The sequence below is a fragment of the Vulpes lagopus genome, chromosome 23 (assembly GCF_018345385.1).
Source record: "Vulpes lagopus strain Blue_001 chromosome 23, ASM1834538v1, whole genome shotgun sequence".
NCBI lineage: Eukaryota > Metazoa > Chordata > Mammalia > Carnivora > Canidae > Vulpes > Vulpes lagopus.
This window is the reverse complement of record NC_054846.1, coordinates 63,231,768-63,257,014: the sequence shown is the minus strand read 5'-3', so window position 1 is coordinate 63,257,014 and position 25,247 is coordinate 63,231,768. Positions and strand designations below refer to the sequence as shown.

At 40.7% G+C, this 25,247-nt stretch overlaps 1 protein-coding gene across 1 annotated transcript in view; it reads right to left on the bottom strand.

The window, feature by feature from the left end:
* Window positions 1-1,981: 1,981 nt before the first annotated feature.
* The window catches only part of CCDC30 (coiled-coil domain containing 30), a 117,761-nt gene continuing 94,495 nt past the window's right edge, over window positions 1,982-25,247 (bottom strand). The window contains 5 exon segments of the mRNA XM_041739070.1: window positions 1,982-2,107; window positions 2,109-2,206; window positions 8,879-8,993; window positions 10,981-11,117; window positions 14,422-14,563. Of these exon segments, the coding sequence (XP_041595004.1) occupies window positions 2,083-2,107; window positions 2,109-2,206; window positions 8,879-8,993; window positions 10,981-11,117; window positions 14,422-14,563 (517 nt within the window). The 3' untranslated portion in view covers window positions 1,982-2,082.

Sequence of the window (25,247 nt, the reverse complement as noted above, 5' to 3'; positions counted from 1 at the left end):
GTTACATGTAAAAACTCAATGTCTCAACTTAATGGTGTCTTTTTTATTTTTAGTTACTTTTCCTTTCCCCTTGGTATCCTTCTCTATCTCCAACTGAAGAGGGAGAAGAAAGAGTCTGAGGAGAGTAGGAGGGAGAGGAGCAGGATGGGAAGAAAGAACAGCAGGAGTCACCCTTCAGTATAGTTTATACCAACTATTCTAAAATAATTTTTTTAATTGGTAATATCCAATGTTGATGAGGTTGTGGAAAAACCAGTGCTAGTGAAAATAAATGATGATGCCTAGCATTTGTTAAGCAGCTACTAAGTTCTAAATACACATTTCATTTAATTTGGTCCTCACAACTCTATGGGACAGGAATGACTACTGTTCCCATTTATGGATCAAGAAATTGAGGCTTAGAGAGGTTGATCATAGGGGCACCAGTGGCTCAGTCGATTAAGCATCTGACTGCATCGCAATTCAGGTCTTGGTCTTAGGGTGGTGAGTTCAAGCCCCACATTGGGCTCCATGCTGGGTGTGGAGCCTACTTAATAAAAAGAAAAGACAAGAAAAAAAGTCTGACTATAGAAACATTATGTTGACACAATTTTTTCCTTTTTTTTTTTTAAAGCAACGCTACAATGATAGACCAAAACTGTATAACATTTGTGTCTTCTGGCCCATAACTGCCAATCTTTTCTGGAGTAACTCGAGAGAAAAGAAGAGTTATATTCGCAAAGACTTTCACCACAGCATAATCTCAAATAGTGAAAAAGCAGAAACAACTTGAATGCAAACAAGATAATTTATAGAACATCAACGTGATAGAATATCATGTGGCTACTGAAAGAATAATTATGAAGACTGCTGAAACACAGGAAAATGTCTTATGGTGTATATATATTTTTTTAAAGATTTATTTATTTATTTATTTATTTATTCATGATAGACATAGAGAGAGAGAGGCAGAGACATAGGAGGAGGGAGAAGCAGGCTCCATGCCGGCAGCCTGACTTGGGACCGGATCCTGGGACCGTAGGATGGCGCCCTGGGCCAAAGGCAGGCACTAAACCGCTGAGCCACCCAGGGATCCCCTGTTTTATGGCATATTGTGCTAAAAATCAGACTGTGAAAATGAACATATAACAACCACTTAAAAAATATATGCATTTGAATAAGAACCAAAAAGGAATATATGAAAATAGTTGTGTTAAGAATGCCGGATTAGAGGAGATTTTTCTCTTTAAAGTATTTGCTTTAATATGATTACATTGTTTTTACTTTTCAAAAATAATTAATACCCATGATAATAGGGGGAAAGTGCTGAATTAGACATATATGTGCTCTGCTGAACAGAACACTAAGTAAACCATTGAACTTAAGTCATTATTGATCAATACAAAGTTACTTGAGGATATCAAACACACTTGAGAAATCTATTTTTATAACTGGTTTAATGAATTTATCAGCAATTTCAAAGACTCTCAGTTGATGTCCAGTGGGGATCTGTGGTAATTCTTCTCCATGTCATGTTCCACCCTCACACCCAAGCTTTAAGTTAGCAGCTTCGATCAGTCTAGTTTTAGCCACCGGTGATTTTATGGTTCTGACTTTTGGTCTTGTTCTTGGATGCACTGTGTCTCTTTCAGAATAGTCACTTTTATGTACCCAGCTTCAGAATTCTGTGAACCCTAAAGAGACTTGGGGGACTTCAAGGTTTGCGATTGCTTCTTCTGACTTACGTTCCTCAAGCTCTTGAAGGTTTCTGACTGACTGTACCAAACCTCTTCCTGAAAAACTAAGAATGGCCATTTGTGAGGACTTTGTGAAAACAGGATCTCTTGATAGCACTCTGGGATTACAGGGATAAGGTATCAATTGGATTTCAGTTTTTTACAAGAGTCAAATACAAAGAAAGTCAAGTAACATTTACCTTAAATTTATGTTCAGGGATTACTTTCTACCTTAAGTCAAGATTCTGTCAGATATGGGGGTGAAGAGGTGGAAAAGAGAGAAGGAAATGGAAAAAGATTCAAGTACTAAGTATAGAAAAATCACCCCCAAATGCTATGCTTTGTCAAGCTAGCAACTCAGGAGGGGTTAGGCTGCCATGACTCTCAGGCAGCATCTGACTGACTGATTGTCTTGACTTTACTAACCTGGAGCTTGATAAGGGCAAGATTTTACTCCATACTTCAAGTTCAGGGACGTCATTAATTGTCTCCTAAAAGAAAAGAAAGGATTGCATATTTAAAATTATAAGCCATTGGCAATATGATCCTAAAATGTATGCTTTATATATATGTTTGGCTAAAGATTTAATTCACTTACCTCATACCTATTAGAATGGCCATCATTAAACAAAACAAAACAAAACAAAACAAAAACAAAAACATAAGAGATAACAAATCCTGGCACAGGTGTGGAGAAAAAGGAACCCTTGTGCACCATTGGTGGGCATCTACATTGGTGCAGCCACTGTGGAAAACAGTAGGGCAGTTCCTCATAAAACTAAAAACAGAAATGCCATATGATCCAACAATTCCACTTCTAGATATCCAGAGAAAATGAAATCACTGTCTGAAGATATCTGCACCCCACGGCCCCATGTTCATAGCAGAATTATTTACAACAGCCAAGACATGGAACCTAGGTGTCCATGGATTGATAAATGAATAAAGAAAATGTGATAAACACACATGGAATGTTATTCAACTATGAAAAAAGAAGGAAATCCTGCCATTTGCAATGACACGGATGTACCTTCAGAGAATTATTCTAAGTGAAATAAATCAGAGAAAGACAAATACTACATGATTTCACATATATGTACAATCTAAAAAAAAAAAAAATTCACAGAAGCAGAGATCAGATTTGTGATTGCCAGAGGTGAGGGTGTGGTGAATGGAGGAATTAGTTGAAGGTGGTCAAAAGGCAAAGACTTCCAATTATAAGATAAATTCTGAGGATGTAATATACACACTGAAGACAACATTTAACAGTACTGTACTGTATATTTGAGAGTTGCTAAGACAGTAGATCTTAAAAGTTCTCATCGCCAGGAAAAAAATTGTAACTATGTGAGGTGCTAGAGGTTAACTAATCTTATTGTGATAATCATTTTGCATTGCATGCATATATCAAATCATTATGTTATACAAATCAAAGTTACACTTTTTAACTTATGCATTGAATGTTATAAGTTAATTACACCTCAATAAAACTGAAAACAATGTATTCCCTAAATACCTATAGAATATCTGGTAATTATAAATCTTACATTTTTACATTAGCACTTCCATTGTAAGCCTGCTTATTATATCTATTTTCCTACATGAATTACCTCATATTAGCTGATAAAAATCATTCTGTTTTATTTACTTAGGTAAGGTTTTACTTAGTACTCTGGTAAATATTTTCTGTCCCTTTAAATTATGAAAAAAGTATTTTTTTCATAAAATCTATGACTTTAAAAACCAAATACCCTTTCTCACAGAAACCAATCAACAGAGACCAAATTTTACATATGATTATGAGGGTTTAGTAATTCTCTGAAACTTGGACCTCTGTTTAACCTTTAATATAGGCCAGTTTGTTTCTGTGAGAAATTTTTAGTTATCCTGAAATAAATGAGAAACTTCTATAAGGAAGAAAAAACTAGCATTCGGAGAAATTTATAATCTGTGAAAAATATTACTAGACTAGAAGTTAGGAGAGCAAGGCTTGAATTCTGGCTCTACTAGTTGTTAGACTCTGATACATCCTGTCACCTCTCTGTGTTTTGCTTCCTACGTTTAAAATGTAAGAATAACAATTAATACCTAATCTTTCAGGGGTATTGTGAAAATTAATTAACATAAACATATCTAACATATGGGAGGAACCCAATTAAGTGTTCAATATAGACACAAGTGTATGTATATGCAGTGAAAGAAAGAAGCTATATATATTTTAAAGATTTTATTTATTTATTCATGAGAGATATAGAGATAGAGAGACGCAGAGACACAGGCAGAGGGAGAAGCAGGCTCCATGCGGGGAGCCCGACTTGGGACTCGATCCCGGGTCTCCAGGATCACACCCTGGGCTGAAGGCGGCGCTAAACCGCTGAGCCACCAGGGCTGCCATTTTTTGAATGCCATTTATTTGCCAAGCAACACACTAGGTACTTTATATGCATTATTCTAATTATTCTACTTTATTGCCAGTAGCCATATTTGAAATTCATTCACTGATTCATTGATTCATTCATTCATTCTTGTGGAGATATAATTCACGCAATATAAAACTCAGTCATTAAAGTGCACAATTTGGGGCGCCTAGGTGGCTTAGCTGGCTAGGCATCTGACTCTTGGTTTCAGCTCAGGTCATGATTTCAGAGTCATGCAATCAAGCCCTCTGTTGGGCTCCACACTCAGTATGGAGTCTGCTTGTCCCTCTCCCTCTGCTCCTTCCCCCTGCTTGCACTTTCTCTTTCTCTCTCTCTCTCTCTCTTTCTCTCTCTCTCTCTTATATATATATAAATAAATAAAAGTAAAGTGTACAATTCAATGGTTTTTAGTACATTCACAGGGTTGTACAACCATTATTACAATCAATTTAAAAAATCTTCAGCACCCCCAATATAAACCTAATACCTTTAGCTACACCTCCCATCCCTAAATGATTCAGCCCTAAGCAACTACTCATCTACTTCTATGTTTATATAGTTGCCTATTCTGGATATTTTATATAAATGGAATTGTATAATATATGGTGACCGTTTTTTTCATTTCACATATCTTTAAACTTTGTCTGCATTATAACATGGATTAATGCTTCATTCCTTTTTATGGCTGAATGATATCCTGTTGTATGGATGGATATAACACATTTTATTTTATCCATCATCTGATAGACATTTGGATTGTTTACTTCTTGGCTATTATCAATAATGCTGCTCTAAGTCTTTATATACAGATTTTGGTGTGGAACAACCACCTTTGAGTGTTATTACTACATTTTCCCAGATTAGGGAACTAGAAAGTGAATTAGGTTTCCTTTCTTCACACAGCTAGTAAAATGCTGAGCTGGGATTTGAGACATGAGGTGCTTTGAGAAAATATATCAAGGACACAAAGCCATATTTTGAGAGGGGAGGATTCAGAAAAAGCTTTATGGAAGAGAAGATATTTAGTTGAATTCTGAGGGATAGTAGGAACCAGCCAAGAGAAAATCTGGTGGAGGGAAATTATAGGAGAAGGCAGTGGAGGGAGAGGGGTTTCCTAGAAGAGCCTAAAGCTGATAGAATATAGAATTCAAAGACCTGTACAATGTGGAACCCTAGAGTGGAGAGGGGAACCAATGAGAGATAAGAAGGGTGAGAGTGGCAGAGGCCAGGTTGTGGAGAATATGAAGACTGTGTTGGAAAATTTGGGTTTTATCAACAAGACTGTGTTAAGTCATTGAATAGCTTTGAGTCATAAGCTCAGATTATATTTTGTAAAGACCCCTCTGGCTATAGACTAATAGAACAAAAGGACTTCAAAAGACAAAAGCCAGGAAGATGGGATGTGTCTTTCCAAGTAAGGAAAATATATGATACAGAGGGAGGAAACTTCAGAGCTTTGGGTGAAACAGCAAATAGATCTGTTTCATTTGATCAAGTTTGTTTGATGTCAGAAAGTTATTTGGACCATGGGAAGTTCCTGTGTGGCTTCAGTTCTTCTGGCTTAGACATCAACAACTCTGGAAGCCTTCTCTAACTACCCCAGACAGGTCTAGATGCCATTCCACCTGCTTTCACAGCATTCTGGGCCTACCACTATTGAGGTGCTTTTTTTTTTTTTAATCTTTATTTTTTAATTTAATTAATTTATGATAGTCACACACACACAGAGAGAGAGAGAGGCAGAGACACAGGCAGAGGGAGAAGCAGGCTCCATGCACCGGGAGCCTGACGTGGGATTCGATCCCGGGTCCCCAGGATCGCGCCCTGGGCCAAAGGCAGGCGCCAAACCGCTGCGCCACCCAGGGATCCCTATTGAGGTGCTTATCACAGTATATGGTAGATATGACTTTCACTCTCACTAGGGCTGAGTGCAGGGAGCGCAAACACTGTATCTTGTACATCACCATATCCAAACCACAAGGGGGACAGTGTGAAACCTGGCACACTCTATATGCCTAATAAATATTTGTTGAATGAATGAACTTTATCTGATAGACAAAGCAAGTCTCTGAAACTCTGTGAGATGAAGAATTACGAAGGCAGGCAATGTTTCGTTAAGATTACTCTGGAGGCATGGGCAGGACAGATTACGAGGGAAGAGTGAAAGGAGATGAGTGAAATTGTTGCTGTAACCCAGGTACTAAGTGCTTGGGATATGGAGGGTAACACGATGAACATAGCTCCTGCTCTCATGGAGTTTACAACCCAAAAGAGAGAAAGATGGGATTACAATGCAGGAAGCAACATGGTCTCTTACCAGCCTATGTCTCCAGGTATGCCAATATCCCAAATGGGAAACAGTAGACTTGGGGTATTACAAGGTAATGGCTAAGAACAGAGAGAGTTGGTTTCAGTCCTTGCTCTTCTATTTATTAGCGATATGCCTTGGGCAGTGATGTCACTTCACCTCACTAGAGCTCAATTTCCTGAGCTGTGAAAATGGCAAGATTATTTTGTAGATTAAAAGAGATAATGTACATAAAATGCTTAGCAAAATACCAGGCGCATAGCAAGCACTCAATAAATGTCAGACTCTCACCATTTTAGTCTCTGAGGTGTTGCAAGGAAAGAGGAGATCTAGGATGTGTCTGATCTCTATATCTGATCTGTTTGTAGTATGATAATCATTGAGAATCAAGAGACGTGGGAAATGTCAGCAGTAGCTGTGTGACTCAGGTACATCATTAACCTCTCTCGAGTTTCATCGCCTTCCCATATAAAATGAGGGGACTGAAGTGGAAGATTCTTAAGATTCTAAGTTTAAAAACAATTTTGGAGTTGTTTTAACACATATGAAGATGTTACCAGTTGGTACTTTTGTTCCACATGAAATGTGGAGTTTGATATACTGTAGTCCTGACCCATGTCACATTTCTTATCTTGTTTGAGCATAATATGGTGGCAATCAAAGCTATTGGTCCTAGTATATACTCCATTAAGGCTCTAAGTCCGTACCTATAAGACTATAATGCTTATTCATGTATGTCTGTCCTTCTCTACTTAACTAAAGATTTCAAGAAACAGGGTCTATCTTCATATTCCTAGGATTTAGCATAGTTCCTAAAACTGATAAATATTTGCTGAATGAATAAGTATATTGTGAATGGCTAGACAATTGAGAACAGTTGTAGCTCAAGCAAAAACATAAACTGTTGGAAATCAAGCCCATAATCTGGCAGTTCTACTTTTGACAAAATCTACAAAACAACTCCTATGCCTTAGGAATAATTACCTTTATTTTATTTTTTAAAAAATTTTTTTACCTTTCTTTTAAAAAAGATTTTGTTTATTTACTTAAGAGAGAGAGTGAGCAAGAGCAAGAATTTGGGGGAGGAATAGAGGGAGAGAGAGAGAGAGAGAGAATGAGAGAGAGAGAATCCCAAGCAGATTCTGTGCTGAGTGTGGAACCTGATATGGGGCTTGATCCTGCAAACCTGAGACCATGACCTGAACTGAAATCAAGAGTTGGATGCCCAACTGACTGAGCTACACAGGGACCCCAGAAATAATCACCTTTCTGAGAATAAATCAGATGTGGGTCTTATGCTCATACCAATAGTACCCAACAAACAGAATCTACATGAAATATCTTGGGAAGAAACATCTAGCAGATGATATAAACCAGGGGAGAAAGCAAGCAGCCTCTGAAATCCTGGATTCAGAATGCAACTCTGTTCACTGAAGTCCCTTTTGCTGACACATTGACCAGCCAGACTCTGGACCTTCTCTGAACCTATACTATTTGCCACAGCTGTCTGGACTCTGCTACTTGTCTACTTGGATTTCTGTACATTAATTGCTTTTCTCTGACTCCAATGTTCTCCTCAGGCTTGACTCATTGCCAGACCAGACTATCTCCATTTACCTCTCTGAGCCTCAGACTGCTCATTTCTCAGGGCTAGAATAATCCATGGCAAACAGATTTGAGAATGAGGCATACATGTGAGAATATTTAAATTCATTCATTCTCAAATATTTATGGAGCACCTGTCTATAGATACAATGACAGATGAGATACAATACTTGCCCTTCAGGATCTCACTGCTGAGTTAATGAGATAGAGAAGAAAAAAGGCAATGATGATATAGTGTTAAGGAAGAAGCTATGAGACATGTATAAATCTCTTTGGGATAATGTAGGGGGAGAGTGTTTACTAAAAGCTGACCCAGAGGTGCCTTGGTGGGTCATTCAGTTGGGGATCTGACTCTTGATCTTAGCTTGGGCCTTGATCTCAAGGTCCCAAGCTGACCTAATAAAGAGCAAAGTTGGCCAAAAGGAGTCTCAGAGTCTGTTGCTCTGGTGCAGCCAACGAGCCTCTTTGCCACAGTCCACTATGAGGCCAAGTGCAGCCTACAGCTACATGAAGATGAAGGGAAGGGACACCTGGGTGGCTCAGCAGTTGAGCGCCTGCCTTCAGCCCAGGGCATGATTCCAGAATCCCAGAATCGAGTCCCCACATCAGGCTTCCTGCATGGAGCCTGCTTCTCCCTCTGCCTGTGTCTCTGCCTCTCTCTCTCTCTCTCTCTCTCTCTCTCTCTCTCTCTGTGTGTGTCTCTCACGAATAAATAAATAAGATCTTTTTTAAAAAAAGGAATATGTTTAAAAACAAAGATGAAGGGAAGAGACAACACAATAACCTTGGCAACTAGGCTTCATATGAAGGACACGCAAAAGCACACATCTTACCTTTTCTTCATAAATCTGCATGCTCTTTATGATTCGCTTTAAGAAGCCAACATGCTGCGTAAGCCGGAGGCTGATTTCCCGCAATTGCTTATTTTCTTGATCCAGAAGAAAGACTCTAAGAATGAGATAGATCAGAGGAATAATTGAAACTTTCTGTATAATTACTAAAACTCAACACTATGTCCCATTTCCCACCAGCTCTGGGTCCTAGCCCACTGCCTAGATTATGTTTGGCAGAATGATTCCCACCATGTTCCAAGACCAAGTAGGAACTAATAAGCTTCTGGACCATACATAGTCATTAAAAACATATTGAGAACAGAGACATACCATATGCAAGAGTGTGGAAGGCACAGTTCTAGCCCTAGAGAAATGTGATGAAGGATATGGTCCCATTTAGGGGTGGGACTGAAACAAGAGACTCTGCATCCCTTCAAATATTGTAGCTACACAGCCTGCATCTGGTTCTAATCTCATGCAGTCCTCCTATACTTTTGTAGCAGTAGCGTAGCAGCAGTAGTAGCAGCAGAAGCAGTAGTAATAGTAGTAGTAGCAGCACTAGTATTAGTAGTGGCAGCAGTAGCAGTAATAATAGTAGTAACAGCAGCAGCCATAGTAACAGTAACAGTAATAGCAGCAGCATCAGTAGTAGTGGTAGTAGCAGCAGTAGTAGTGGTACTAAAAGCAGTAGTAGCAGCAACAGTAGCAGTAATGGTAGTAGTAGCAGCAATAACAGCAGCAGCTGTAGTAATAGCATTAGTGGTAGTAGCAGCAGCAGTTGTAATAGCAGCAGTAGTAATAGTAGTAGTAGCAGCAGTAGTATTAATAGTAGCAGCATTAGTAGTGGTAATAGTAGCAACAGAGTAATAGCAGCAGCAGCAGTAATAGTAGCAGCAGCAGCAACAGCAGTAGCAGTAGTGGTAGCAGCAGCAATAGCAGTAGTAATAGTAGAAGTAGAGCAGCAGTAGTAGCAGCAGCAGCAGCAACCTTTTACCACGTACTTACCATGTGTTACGCACTGTAACCACCCACAGAGTAAACACTTAAAACCGCTCATGTATTGGCTCATTCGATCCTCACAACAACTCCATGAAATCACTATCGTTATGGAGCCCATTTTACAGATGAGGAAACTGAAGCCCAGAAAGAAGCAACTTGTTTAAAGACATAAAAACCAGAAAGTCGCAGAACTGAGATGCCAATCCAGATCTTTCAGACTTCTAAGCCTGAGTTCCTAACCAATATTCCAGGCTCACTCTCCAGGGCCATGGTTTACTTGGGACACATGAGGGTACAACAGTGTGGGTCGGAGATTTGTGTTTGAGTTCTGGTTCTGCCACTTACTAGCTGTGTGATCCTTGGCAAATTACCAAACCTGAGCCTCAGTTTTCTTATCTGTAAAAGGAAGGAGCACCCTGTAGAAGAAACTTACTCCAGTTTCTGGAGTAAGTAAACTGTAAGTAACTGTAAGTAACTCTTGTAAGTAAAACATACAAGTCCAATCCAGATGGCCAGAGTGTGTCTTTAGGAGGGTCAGATGAGAACATCATTAATGTTAAGGCACGGGTAATAAGTCAGTTGTGTTGGGAATGTCAGAATCAATGACATAGTTTGAGAAGGGCAGTGGCTTATATAGAGTATATTCAAGGGGAGACACAGATAATAAGAGATAATCAGAGACTCCCCAGGCCTGCCTGGAGAAGTGTGTGTCCACAATAGCAGAAAGGAGAGTTCCAGGCTACTGGACAGATCTCCCCACAGACTGTGGGCTGTAGGGCCAAGCTACTGAGGTTCGCACACTACTGTGTCACTGACCAAGCTGCCTGAGCTCCCGAACCTTTCTGGACCTTAGCTTTCTCACCTATAAACTAAGGCTAATCCCAGAGCATCCCTCGTGGATTGGTGTGAGGCTTGGTGAGAGAGCGAACTTACATCAGTGCCTAGCACATAGTAAATGCCCCCAAAATGTTATCACTATAGCTATTATTGGTGACTCTATGTGTTAAGATCAACCCATTCTCTTTGCCCTAATTCTGTGCTCTTTGGTGAAGGAGAAACCTCTATGGAGAATTCACTGGCTCCTCAGGCAGGATCGCACCTACCTGTTCTCAACTGAAGATATTACACATTTGTTGCTGTGGGTTAATTGTTCTTGGTCTAGGAATTGTTCCAGAAGTTTCCTTTTCTCTAGGAGCAGTATATCATTTTGAGCAATGACCTGGTCCCGGAATGCCTTATCCTAGAGATCATAAAGCCCCTTGTTACTGCAGGAGGAAGAATCACGAAATGGACAGCAAATTTCCTTTTTTTATTTTTCCTCTCTTGCCCCCTAGGTTGTCTTCACCTATTTGCTGATGTTGCCAGCTATATAGTTCTTTTGTTGATTTTGTTCATTTTAGGTCCTGCTTTTTTTTTTTTTTTAACAATTAATCATTCTTCTGGCTAACAGTTAAAAATATCTGAGCACTCAACTTCCAGTAAGATCCCAAGGCTTTCATGTATATTCTAATATCAAAGGGTATCAAATCACTAACAAATACAACTGAACCCCCTAAAGCTTCAGTTTGACATTTTTCCTTATAACACATCTCCGTCTGCAATGTGGTGATAGTCTTAGGCAAAGAGAAGAGGTGGGAATTTAGCCCTCAAACTTGGCAACCAGCGTCAGGATCTTAGTTGGCTTGGCAAATCAAGCAGGTAAGCCAGCTACTGAGAATATCTTTGTGGAGATCAGCCCAAAGAGACTTCTAGCTTGACACCAGGTTTCATTTCCTACCAACAATTTTCCAAAAAGCAATAGCTAGCAAAGCTATAGCTAAAATGATAAAGAAGGGTAGCTTGTGAAAAAATACTAACGTTTTTATATTGAAAGAGTCAGTGGATATTAATAAATATCACTGTTGGTGAGGAGTTCAGAAGCTCAAAAGTGTAGACTTGCCCTTTTCACATCAGTGATGACCTGTCACTGGTAAGTGCCTTCACCCTTCTGTGTTTGTTCCCTACCTGCCAAAGGCAGGAGTGAGTGGGGATGGGAAGAGAATAATGAGCTGCTGGCAGATGGTGAATCATAGAGTTAAGAGGGGCAACTTTCTTACTATCTTTTAAATAAGGCACCGATATAGATCATCCAGAAAAGACTCCATCTATTATTCAAGAATTGTAAGAAAGGATATGACATTATGTTCTGAAACAAACCACTCCAGATTTTAAAGTCCCGCAGCCAGGACCCTTCAATGTCTAACAATAGTCTTGTCTGCTCTTATTTAAGTACGTTTTTGGTTAAGGATTGAGAATAGAAGCAGTCATCCCACTGATAATACTCTGCAGTTACAACTGGATTAGAAAGGAATCTGGATGGGGCAGGCTCCTGAAACTCTGCCCTTTGGAAATGCCTTATTCTTTGAACCAGAAAATCAGGACATCTGCTCTAATAAAAGGATAAAATATTTGGAGAAATTTGGTTTGGATGTTTACAACAGGCAAGAGACTCAACAGGCTCACTGTATAAAGAGAAGGCTGAAGGAATGAAGTCCAAAAAAAGCGGCATTACTTTCTGGAGACTTGGTACTTGGAAGGTGAGCCCAGCTCTGGTCCATGGGCCCTAAAATAAGTAAAATCAGGATCTCCAGGTTTGTACCACTGTGGCATTAGTATTTCCTATTCTATTAACAATTTCTCTTGTGAACTGACATATACCAATTAACATGTTTCTAAGAGAGGATATACCAAGAGAGAAGAAAATAACATCTATGTATAGTTGTCTGTGTCAGGTGCCACTCCATGGCATTTCCTATTTTAACTGCACAAAAGCCTTATGAGGTGGGGATTAGTTCTGGCATTTCATGATGGAAAACAATACCCAGAGACTTGTGCCAGGTCACAGAACTATTCAGTGGCAAGTCAAGATTTTGTATCTAAGGCCAAAATCCACAGCACCCTTCAATGGCAGTAGGCAAAGGGACCAACTGCCCTTCCTTAGCTCTGCATATTTGCCATCTCCAGAGTATTTCCTGGAGATCCGTTGTTCTCTGGGTAGATGTGTCAGATTCCCAGGGCTGCTGTAACAAATTACCACAAACTGGATGGCTTAAAACAACAGGACCTGTTTTTCTCACATGTCCGGAGGCCACAAGCCTAAACCTGGGAGTGTTGGCTGGGTTAGTTCCTTCTGCCTCTCTCTCAGCTTCTGGTGCTTACAAGCAGTCCCTGGTGCTCCCTTGTGTAGCTGCATCACCCCAACAGCTGCCTCCACCATCATGCAGCCTTCTTCCCCTATGTGTGTCTACATGTGCTGGCTCTTCTCATAAGGACACCAGTCATACTTGATTTGGGGCCAACTCTAATCCACTATGACCTCATCTTAACTAATTACACCCGCAAAGGCCTTATTTCCAAGTTAGAGCACATTCTGAGGTTCTGGGGAGACACAAGTTTGTGGAGGATGCTCTCTAACCCAGCACAGTCAGGAAGAAAGTAAACATGCCTGCTGAAAGTAGGAGGCTGTTTCTGTCATGTAACCCTAGGAGTGGAAGGCAGGCAGTACAAGAACGTGGCAATGCAGAAGTAGGCTGATATTTCTGGTGGGCCTATGAACCAGGATTGCTACTTTCATCTGTATACTTTTGTGTACTTTTCCTAGTTGTGAGTCTAACCTAGATCTGAGTCTTTAAAAGTTTGACAATTTCGTGCCCAAATAGAAGGATACAGCAAAATCCAACTTATTTTCCTTTCTCACTATAGCGTGGAGTATCAGGAGGATTTTTTTAAAACATTGGTGACCCATCTGTTATAATCCAAAAATGTTTTATTGTGTGTAGTCTAGAATTCTTAACCATCCCATAATAGCCCATGGAATGACTGAAACTGCATGAGTTCTTTCGGGATCCTTGGCACACACATAGCAATGAGTATTTTAGGAGCGAGCACAGAGTTTTCAAAATTCTGATGGGCTAAGGATCTCAAGAAGGGAAAACATTACTGGCTCTCCACTTTGAATTCACATAGCTTAATGACCTCCAGACCATTCTGTAGTTGATTCCATGCCATCTGTGTCATTTTCTTCCTGCCTACCACTAAGTCACAGGGGCAATGGGACAAGGATGAAGTAGCCATGAATATTGAGAAAAAAAGCCTAGAGACACTACACAAGCATTGATAAAGGAACATGAGTCACCCACTTTCTCTGCCATTTAAAACTGACAGAAGTTCGATGCAAACTGAGCGCAATATGAAGTAGGAATGAGTTACTGAGGGTCCTTTGGAAGTCTCTGCTGATGCATTTAAGAGAAGACATTTTCATTTGAAAACAAGACACTGATTGGGGTCAGAAGGGCAGGGTATTTTCAGTGTCTGATCCGTTTTAGCAACACCATGAGTCTTACTTTTTTTTTTTTTTTTTGGCAGAATTACACCGAAAGAAGGTGCAAGGGAAAGAAATGAGAACCTAGGGTATGAAGAGATTGCAAGATAATTAAAGCAGGAGGGGACTTTCTCGAATGAGCCGAGCCACAGCACATCAGGGAGCTCTTCACATTTCTGCTCACCTTTTCCTTTTCTTGATGCAAAATTCTGATTTCATGTTCCAGTTTTTCAATTTTCTTATCTCGTAGTTCTACTTCGTGAACTAAACGGTCCTTAACTCTGCGAAGTTTGGCTTTGTGGTGCTGATGTTTCTCATTATAGTTCCTATAAAAGTAAATTTAAACAGAGTGCAGCTGAGCAGAGTGAAAGTTTATGTTGCTTCCTCAGTACGCACCTTTCTTAGGTTTCCTTCTCTTGCTTTCTTGAGGCCTGCCACCAGATGTGGATACTTGTCCTGCCTCACATCTGTAGGACATCTGGCCCCCAAGGTAGGGGAATGGACCAAGGGTAACCTCCTAAATAGCAGCAGGTTTAGTCACCCCCAACTCAGGAAACTCTTTGACATCTATTTCTGATTCCTGCTCCATGGAATCAGTAGTTGAGTTCCTAGTTCTTGGTTATATGCTTGGACAGTGATAAACCCACTTCAACCTCCGATAACTGAGTCCGCTCTCAGTCCTTGCCTGAGTCTGGACTTCTGAAGGCCAATTCTACATAGGTCTCTGCTCAAGACTCTAATTCAGATTCCGACATAAATCAAACTTACCGCCAGCAAGCCCATGAGAAGATACTATACTCAACATCATTAGCCATTAAGGAAATGTAAATCAAAGCTACAGTGGGATACCTCTCCACACCCCCTAGACTGGCTAAAATAAAACAAACAACAACAAGTGCTAGGAAAGATGCAGAGAGATTGGAACTCTCAAACACTGCTGGTAGGAATGTCAAACGGTGCAGCCTCTTTGGAAAAAGCCTGAAAGTTCTTCAAATGGTTCAGCAAAGAGCCCTGGGACCTAGCAGTTCCACCCCCAAGAGAAAGGAAATGAAAACACATCCATGTGAAAACTTGTATATGAATATTCATAGTAGCACTATTCACAATAGTCGAAAGGTGGAAACAACCCAAGACCATCAACTGATGGATGGATTAACAAAATATGGCATATTTGTACAATGGAACATTATTCTGGCACAAAAGGGACAACATACAGATCCATGCTACGACACAGATGAACCTTGAAGGCATTATGTTAAGTGGAAGAAGTCAGTCACAAAGGACCACATATCACATGATTGCATTTCTATGTCCAGAACAAGCAAATGTAGAGGGTTCCTGGTGGCCTACGGTTGGGGGCAGGAGGGAAAATGAGGATGGCTAAAAGGTTTCTTTTGGGGGTAACAAAATGTTCTAAAATTGATTGTGGTGATAGATGTACAACTAAAGCCACCGAATTGTACACTTTAGTGGGTGAACTGTATGGTATGTTAATTATACCAATAAACTGTTTTTTAAAAGAAGGACAAAAATGTACATTACCATTTCAAGCTACTATAAACAGCTAATCTGAGTAAACAAGAAAATAGATTAAAGCCTGGATACCCCAACTAGGCAAGCATCTTTGAAGATGACTGTGCTTTCCAAATAAGGAAATGGTTATTCAAGAAGCACCTCTTCAAATTAAAAATTGAGGAGATATCTTACTTTGAACCCATTAGGTCCATTAGGTCTGATAACACAAAATCACTCTAAACTAGTGTTTCTCGACCTCTGTCCTGTTGACAATCTGTGCCAGGTGATTCGTTGTTGTGGAAGCCTGTACTGTGTGTGGTGTGTAGAATGCTTACACAGAATCCTTGGCCTCGACCCACCATATGCCAGGAGTACCTTCTACTGTGTGACAACCCCAAATATCTCCAGACGTTGCAAAATGTTTCCTTGTCTGGGGAGGCAAACCACTGCCCCATGAGAACCATGGCTGCAGCCCAGGTTCCTAAACTGAGTTTTCTCTAAGCTTACAGCAGTGATTCTCAAACTGTGTCCTGACTGAGAGCATCGGCATCACCTGGGAACTTGTTAGAAATGCAAAGTCTCAGGCTGGATACCAGAACTACAGAATCATAAACTCTGGGGGTGGATCAGTGTTTTAGCAAGTCCTCCGGGGATTCTAATGCAGACTAAAGCTTGAGGGAAAGCCCTGGACATATTTGGGAGGGAGCCCCTTACCGCTTCCATTTCATTATAAACAGACCCCTTGTGGCAGGCTATAAGGTCTGCAGGTATGCAGCCTTTCTTCTTTCCTGCTAACCAAAGCCAGATTTCATTTAGGTGTCCACAGAGAGTCCTTGATCTCAAGAAAGGTGGGTGGGCCCCAGCTGTGTGTGTGTGTGTGTGACAGGGGGGTGGGCTTGTGAGAAGGTGTGCCTGCTGGACACTTCTAGGGACTTGAGAAACCATCCCTCTCCGCCCTAGCTGCCCTTGTGCTGAGGCTGTGCGACCTGCAGCCGCAGTCACCGCCTTGTAACCACGATGGGACAAGCCTAAAGACGAACGTGCCCACCCACCAAGCACAGCAGAGCAGAATGAAGGAAAGAGCCTGGTCCTTAGAGACACTGAGCAGCTGAAGCCATCTCGACAATCACATTCCTTGAGATTTCTTGTTAAAGGAGAAAAGATTTTTGGTCTAAATATGTGTCAGGTGGTTGCTTTGTTTTGGTTGTGTTTTGTTTTGCAGTCAGTTACATCCTGATATCTTAAAAACAAAGCAAAGAACACTACTCCAAACAAACAAAAACTATTCTAATGGGGGGTGCTTGAGTGGCTCAGTCAGTTAAGGATCTGCCTTTGGCTCAGGTCATGATCCCAGGGTCCTGGGATGGAGCCCCGCCCAGTGGGGAGTCGGCTTCTCCCTCTCCACCCCCGCCCCCCCCCCACTCATTCTCACACTCTCTTTTGATCTCTCATGCTCTCTCTCTCTGAAATAAATAAAATCTTTTTAAAAACTGTTCTAACTGTCTCTAAAGCCCCTGACTCCCCTGAATGCCTAGACATTTGGGTAATGGCATTTTAACTGAAACAAAATGTGTTTAAGGAATGAGAAAGCTACTCTTGGTCCCTGTAGGCCCTAGAGGACACAGCCAGTCAGGCCGGGGGTGGCAGGCAGTTTTCACATTTTGACTATCTGATCTTACCTCTGATACTTAAACTGGGGGGGAAGCCCTAACTTAAGGGAAGGTAACTAAAAACCTTGTTTGATTTGATTTTTTTGAAAAGATTTTTATGTATTTATTCATGAGACACACACACACACACACACAGAGAGAGAGAGAGAGAGAGAGAGAGAGAGGCAGAGACCCAGGCAGAGGGAGAAGCAGGCTCCATGCAGGGAGCCCGATGTGGGACTCGATCTCAGGTCTCCAGGATCACGTCCTGGGCCGAAGGAGGCCCTAAACTGCTGAGCCACCCGGGCTGCACCCTTGTTTGATTTTAAGGCAAATTTGTGCAGCCTATCTCCATACTCTATGAAGTCAGCAGACAGAAGCTGTGCAGGAGTTAACTCCGTGGACCAAGGTATCCAAACCCTTCACATTCCTTGACTGGCTCCTGGGAGACAACCTTTAAGCCCCTGGAATATCCTGCTTGGTAATGACATCTTTGTTTACCTGTGGCCTGGGGACACACCAATATTTTATGCTAACAGTATGATTGATGGTGAGTGCATTTTTGTTCAGCTAGGGCCCTGGGCTGTGCTGTGTCAGTTTGACCTTGGGGGTTAGGGGAACTAGAGACTGAGTAGTTAAGGTTAATCATTGGGGCACTCCGTGACTATGTGACTGACCCCTGATAAACTCTCTGGATGTCAGGCCCAGGTGAGTTTCTGTGCTTGGGAATACTTCATACATGTTGCCATGCGTCATTGCGGAGAGGATAATGTACTGTCCTATCTACTCTAGTGGGAGAGGACCACGGGAAGGCTGCTTGTGTCTTGTCTCTTCTGGCCTCTATGTGCCTTTTTCCTTTGCTGATTTTATTTTATTATTATTATTTTTTTAATTTTTATTTATTTATGATAGTCACACACAGAGAGAAAAAGGCAGAGACACAGGCAGAGGGAGAAGCAGGCTCCATGCACCGGGAGCCCGACGTGGGATTCGATCCCGGGTCTCCAGGATCGTGCCCTCGACCAAAGGCAGGCGCCAAACCGCTACACCACCAAGGGATCCCGCTTTGCTGATTTTAATCTGTATCCTTTCACTGTAATACAAACCATAACCATGAATATAACAGCTTTTTTGAGTACTATGAGTCTCGATGAATCACCATACCTGAGGGTGCTCTAGGGACCTCCTGACACGGAAGGAAGTTACTTCTACAGAGAAGAATGCTAAAATATCAGCAAGGCCAAGCAAACCAGACACTGTTGATTTTTCCCAGTAAGAAATCTATTTTTAAATTTTTAATAATTAAATTAAATTTTATTATTCTTTTTTTTTTTAATGTTCCAGTGTTTTTTTTTTTTTTTTTAAACTTTTTTTATTTATTTATGATAGTCACAGGGAGAGAGAGAGAGAGAGAGAAAGAGGCAGAGACGCAGGCGGAGGAAGAAGCAGGCTCCATGCACCAGGAGCCTGATGTGGGATTCGATCCTGGGTCTCCAGGATCGCGCCCCGGGCCAAAGGCAGGCGCCAAACCGCTGCGCCACCCAGGGATCCCAAATTTTATTATTCTTAAATTGAGGTATAATTGGGGCATCTGGGTTGGCTCAGTTGGTTAAGTATTGGACTCTTGGTTTTGGCTCAGGTCACGATCTCAGGGTCATGAGAGCCCTGTGTTGGACTCTGCTCAGCAGGGAGTCTGCTTGAAATTCTCCCTCTTCCTCTGCCCCTCCTGCTCATGCTCACTCTCTCTCTTTTTCAAATAAGTCAATAAAATCTTTAAAAAGAATAAATTGAGGTATAATTGACATACAACTTTATATTAATTTTGGGTGTATAACATGATGATTTGAAATTTGTATATATTGCAAAATGATCACCACAATCTAATTAACATCACCATAAATAGGATTTTTTTTCTTGTGATGAGAACTTTTAAGATTTACTCTCTTAGCAACTTTCAAAGATGCAATGCAATATTATTAACTATTAACTAGTCACCATGCTATATATTACATCCCCATGAATTATTGAGCTTATAGGAAAAGCTTTCAGTGTTTCACCATTGAATATGATATTAGCTGTAGGTAGGCTTACATTTCAGGTCTTTAATCCATTTTGTGTAAATTTTTATATATGGTATAAGAGAGTGGTCCAGTTTTATTCTCCTGCATGTAGCCATCCAGTTTCCTTAAAACACTTTATTGAAGAGACTGTCACTTCCCCACTGTACATTCTTGGCTTCTTTGTCATAAATTAATTGATCATGTATGTATGGGTTTGATATTTTGTTTTATGTAAGAGCTGGGAGCCAGATGGGAGGGAAGGAGCAAAGCAGACTTATCTAGATGCTAATTCTAGTCAAACTGTGATAGAAGAGCTACTCCAAGACGGTCCTGTGGTCTTCTAAATTATGTCTTACTCCTAAATATGTTTTTGTAAGACTCCTCCATTTTCCAAAATAGTGCCCTCTCTCTCTTACTTGCTGATCTCTTACTTGCTGATACAAGAATCATTTGCATGTTTTCCCTTAGAAGATTAACTTAGCTGTTAGTGGGATGCCTGGGCAGCTCAGCAGTGGAGCATCTGCCTTTGGCCCAGGGCATGGTCCCAGAGTCCCAGGATCAAGTCCCACATCGGCTCCCTGCATGAAGCTTGCTTCTTCTTCTGCCTATGTCTCTGCCTCTCTCTGTGTCTCGAGTGAATAAAGAAATTTAAAAAAAAAAATACAAACTTAGCTGTTAGTCAGATATCTGGCTGAGAAGTTGGAATTCCTGAAGGCCAGAGACATACATACCAGCCTAGATACAGCTTGTCATTGTGTTTGGCAGTGATTGACTGCTGGGGTTGTCCCCAGTCCATTTTCTCCTTCCTCTGTCATTATAGACCCTCTGATTTTCAGCTGGGCACCTGGTTGCCCATAAAGTGAATTATACTTCCTGACTTTCCTTCCAGCTAGATGGGACCAAATGAGTAAACTCTGGCCAATAGAACATGAGTGGAAGTAGTGTGTCCTTAAGGCAAATGGAACATCCTTGCTGTCCCCTCTTCCTTTTTTGTTGGCTTGAATGTGGATGAGAGTAACATGTTAAAGATGCTGGAGCAACGAGACAAAGGAGTCTAGACTCCTGTTACACTGAGCCACCATACCCCTTCTAGACTGCTTATGTCTACACTGTTAAGTAGGAGAGAAAACTTTTCCTTTCAAAAGATGTTGCTATTCAGGGTCTCTGCTCCAGCAACTCTACCTACATCCTAATTAATAGAGTTGGTCTAGATACCGGGTTCATAAAACTGCCTCAGGCCTGTTCAGTTTTGTGGCTCTTGCAGTACCCACTGCATAGGATGAAGTATATATTTTTGCAGAATTGTGTTCAAGATTACCACTGCTGTGACTTAGATTCTTTACAGGGAGATATTTACATCTCATAAATGTTCTTATTTCCCTTTTTACTAGAAATAGTTTGGCAAAAGATATCACTGGGTTTTAGCATCCTCTGGTCCATGGCTTCAGAGGTGTAACACCTACCAGTGTACAAACAACCTACCTGGCATCCTCTGGGTTTCTCAGCTGTTCACAATTACTCTGATTTTTTTTTCTTAAAGATTTTATTTATTTACTCATGAGAGACACAGAGACACAGGCAGAGGGAGAAGCAGGCTCCGTGCAGGGAGCCCAACATGGGACTCGATCCCAGGTCTCCAGGATCAGGCCCTGGGCTGAAGGCGGCGCTAAACTGCTGAGCCACCCAGGCTACCTGCTGAGCCACCCAGGCTACCCTACTCTGATGTTTTGACGTCATTTGAAACACAGCACTTGTTTCTGGGTTTTATTTTACCCATCCTGCCCTAGGATATTAAAACCCAAATCCTAGCTGCTTTCTCTCTTATTTTGCCATTGGGAGTATTAAGAAATTAATTTTTAAAAAAGATTTATTCGTTTATTTGAGGTGGGGGCAAATGGAGAGGAAGAGAGAGTCTTTTTTTTTTTTTTTTTTAGGAAGAGAGAGTCTTAAGCACACTTCCTGCTGAGCATGGAGCCCCACGTGGAGCTCAAGTCTCACGACCCTGAGATCACAGCCACTGAGCCACCCAGCTGCCCCTCCTTTTAGTCTTTTTATAAGCATCTTTTGTTTAAACATTGCCTACATTAAAATTTTAGTCTTACCGTCTTTCCATTTATTATATTGTAAGCATTTCCCCATGCCACTGTCTAGTCTTTGGGGGTCCCCATCTTTTACAATTGTATGAGGTTCCATCAAGTGAGCGTATTATGCTTGACTGAACTGGCTCCTGTTGCTTGATATTCAGGCTTCTTTCTATAGTGTTATGCATGGTTTGAAGAGTATGTTGATGCAGTACAGCTGGTGAGAGCTTGGAGCCTTCCCTCGCCAGTGCTGGCTGGCTAGGTGGCACACTTTTTGGTTTGGTCAGAAGCTCTCCTGGCCAACGTGTGTGAAGAACATGTGAATTTTCTAAGTTTATTTTTCACTTTATTAACTACTAGATCTATGAGGCAGCACAATACTCATGTCTAAAATGTAGGGACAATTTTTTGCTTATGTTTAAGTAAAACCAGATGGACTTTTCTATTTTTTTTTTCTTTCAAAAAGGCAAGGAATTTGTTCCTCTGGAAGAGTGGTTGGGACAACTTGGAAAAAATAAGCATTGTCTGTAAAGGTCAGGGCTGGGGTCAGGGGAATGAAGACAAAAAATGAACCTAGAGTTTGATAATTCCTTCCATTTTCTTTCCTAAAGCTGTGTTTTTAACACTGGATGATCCATCAGAACCACACAAGGAAGCTTTTATAAAGACATTGGTCCCTAAGCCCTATCCCCACAGATTCTGATCTAACTAACATATATTGGGGTCCAGGCACATGAAGCTAGGGTCAGGACCCACTGTCCTAAAGGCAATGGGCAAATGACATGGAAAAATATTCAGCCACACTAGCCATCAGAGAAATTTAAAATAAAATGACAAATATTTATAATTATAAGTGAGCATTAAAAAAAATCATAGAATATGTTGCTCAAAATAAGTCTGACACAGATATTACATGCAATAATATTCCACTTAGATAAAATTCTAGATGAGACAGAGATCAGAAGAGTGGACGTCTGGGAGGAAGTGGGGGACACATCTCTGCATCTGCAGGAGATGCAGAGTGACTGCGAAAAGTTCAGATGGAACCTTAAGGGATAATGGAAATGTTCTGGATCTTGAATACAGTAGTAGTTGTGTAGGTGTATACATTTGCTAAGTATAAGGCTGTACATACACAATCTGTGCATTTATTATAGGTCAATTATACCTCCACTAAAACAAAGAATATTGGGTAAAATTTCTTCAGAGCCCTCCCCCCAATAGCAGCACCCAGTGCTAATGAGGATGTGGTGTAATTACTACTTTTATATAATGATAGCAGAACATTTTGGTGGGATGCTTCTGAATGTTTGCCATGACATTTTAAGAACCAGAGTTCCAGATTTTGACCAGTAATTCCACTCCTGGAAATTTATTCTATAAAAATAATGTTTTAAACAAAAAGTATGTGTGTGTGTGTGTGTATATACATATACCAAAATACCTTTTTTCTGTGTTATTATGAGTAAAAATCTCATTCATAAGACCAGTGAGTAATTTGTAACTCAATTAGGACTGCGTTGTGAGGGTTGATTCCAGCAGGCCTAGAACTGACCTGAGCTGTTTTGCTAAAGTTCTTCCTTGGCACTGACTATTGGTGAAGTAATGAAATTTGCTGATTAAAGCAGCATTGCTTTGTAATCCCAGGGCTGAGGAATCTGATGGCAGTTTTCACCAGCTTGTCAGCAATGTTTACTGATAACAGTGAGACCAATGATTTGTACTTGGTCTCAGTAAGATCTCAAGAAGACTCTGCTGTTGAGGCTGGTTACGTAGCAGAAATATGCTCACATGACCAGCTGAATATATATATATATATATATATATATATATATATATACACATATACATATATATACAAAATATATATACATATATATATGTGTATATATGTATAAAGAAAAATCTCAGCTGAGACTCCATCTGGGGGGTCCCTGGTTTTGAGGTATTCAGTGCACACACTGGTAGTTCCTGACCCAAGAGAGGAGGTGCATCCCAGCATGGCCCTTACACATCTGGATCACCTCTGGGGATCCTGGCTGGACCACTCAGGACTGTCTGCTGTGAGACTGCCATGGAAGGCAATTCTGTTGTGCTACTGTATCCTCTCCTGCAACAAGTTGGACATTTGGAAGCACTGTCATTGGATCCTGTTAGTCTTCTTTAGCAATCAGATCCTGTTTAACTGCAACTATTTGTGCAAGGGTACATCAACTTTACGAAATACTATGTTTTACAAAAACAAGCAAATTCAGAAGGCTGTCGCAACAAAGCGCTATGCTTACGAGACAACACTAAGAGGAGGGGAATATAAAATTTTATCCAAGCTATGGGGCAGCCCGGGTGGCTCAGTGGTTTAGCGCCACCTTCAGCCCAGGGCATGATCCTGGAGACCCAGGATCGAGCCCCACATCCAGCTCCCTGCATGGAGCCTGCTTCTCCCTCTGCCTGTGTCTCTGCCTCTCTCTGTGTGTCTCTCATGAATAAATAAATAAAATCTTCAAAATTTTTTTTATCTAAGCTATGATAGTAAAATCATAAAACTGTGTATTGACAGAGACTAGGAATGAATACACGAAGGATTCTGGGTAAGCAATTTATATACACATTAGATTCAGTGTCAATTCATTTGGCAGGCATCGTGGCATTTTATATGTTCTGGATCTCGCACTTCATTCTTTCAACTCCTTCTAATACCAAGATAAGGTGTGAGAAGAGCACTTCTTACTTATTTATTAATTTATATTTATCATTATTTATTATTTATTATTTATATTAGAGGACTGAGTTCTAGCCTTAGATTTCTAAGCAGCATCAACTGAACCATACATAGTCCCCTGACCATGGTTTCTACATTTCTCACTAATATGATGATTGAAGCAAGATAAGGAATACCAATGACTCTGAAAAATACTCTTTGCTATACAGCAATGGACAATGGTTTTAAAATCATTATTATTAATACCATCAACATAGTTGGCGAGTAAGAATACAAAAGAATAAGAAATTTCAGCCTAATAGAAGGAATAGAGCAGGAGACTACAGAGCTGGGAGCAGAGGGGTGGGTCATGGAAAAATAACTAAAAAGAAATAGAATAATAGCTGTGTGCTAGACATTGTTCTAAGTGCTTTATGTCTATTTATTCATTTAATTTTCACAACTTTATGAGATAAGTGCTGTTATTTTGCCCATTTTAAAGATGAGGGACTTTGGGCATAGAGAGGCAACATAACTCATCCACAGTCACACAGCTAGTTTCTAGTGGATCCAGGATTTGTACTCAGGCAATATGGCTCCAGAGTCCATACTCTGAACTACTATGCTACATTCCAGAAAGGAGGAGAGCAGGAGGCATCTGGTGGAATGATGAGCAGGGAATGGAAGAAAGAGCAGGAAGTTCAGAAACACATTTTTTATTGAGCACCTAGTATATACTGTAGACTAAGGAAAATAAGACCATGGTCCATGCCCTTGAAAAGCCTATAGTCTGGTAGGAAGACACGTAGTGAATCACATTATTTCAAAATAATGCGGCAAGTTTTGAAATAAATACAAAGATGCATATACCAAGCGCTGTTAAGGATACAGAGAACAAGCACTTCACCCAGCCCAGGCTGGTGGCACCAAAAATGGCTTCTTAGAGAAGGTGACTCCTAGCCTAAGAATTATGAGTTGAAATGAGGAATTGAAACAGGGAGAGGGTG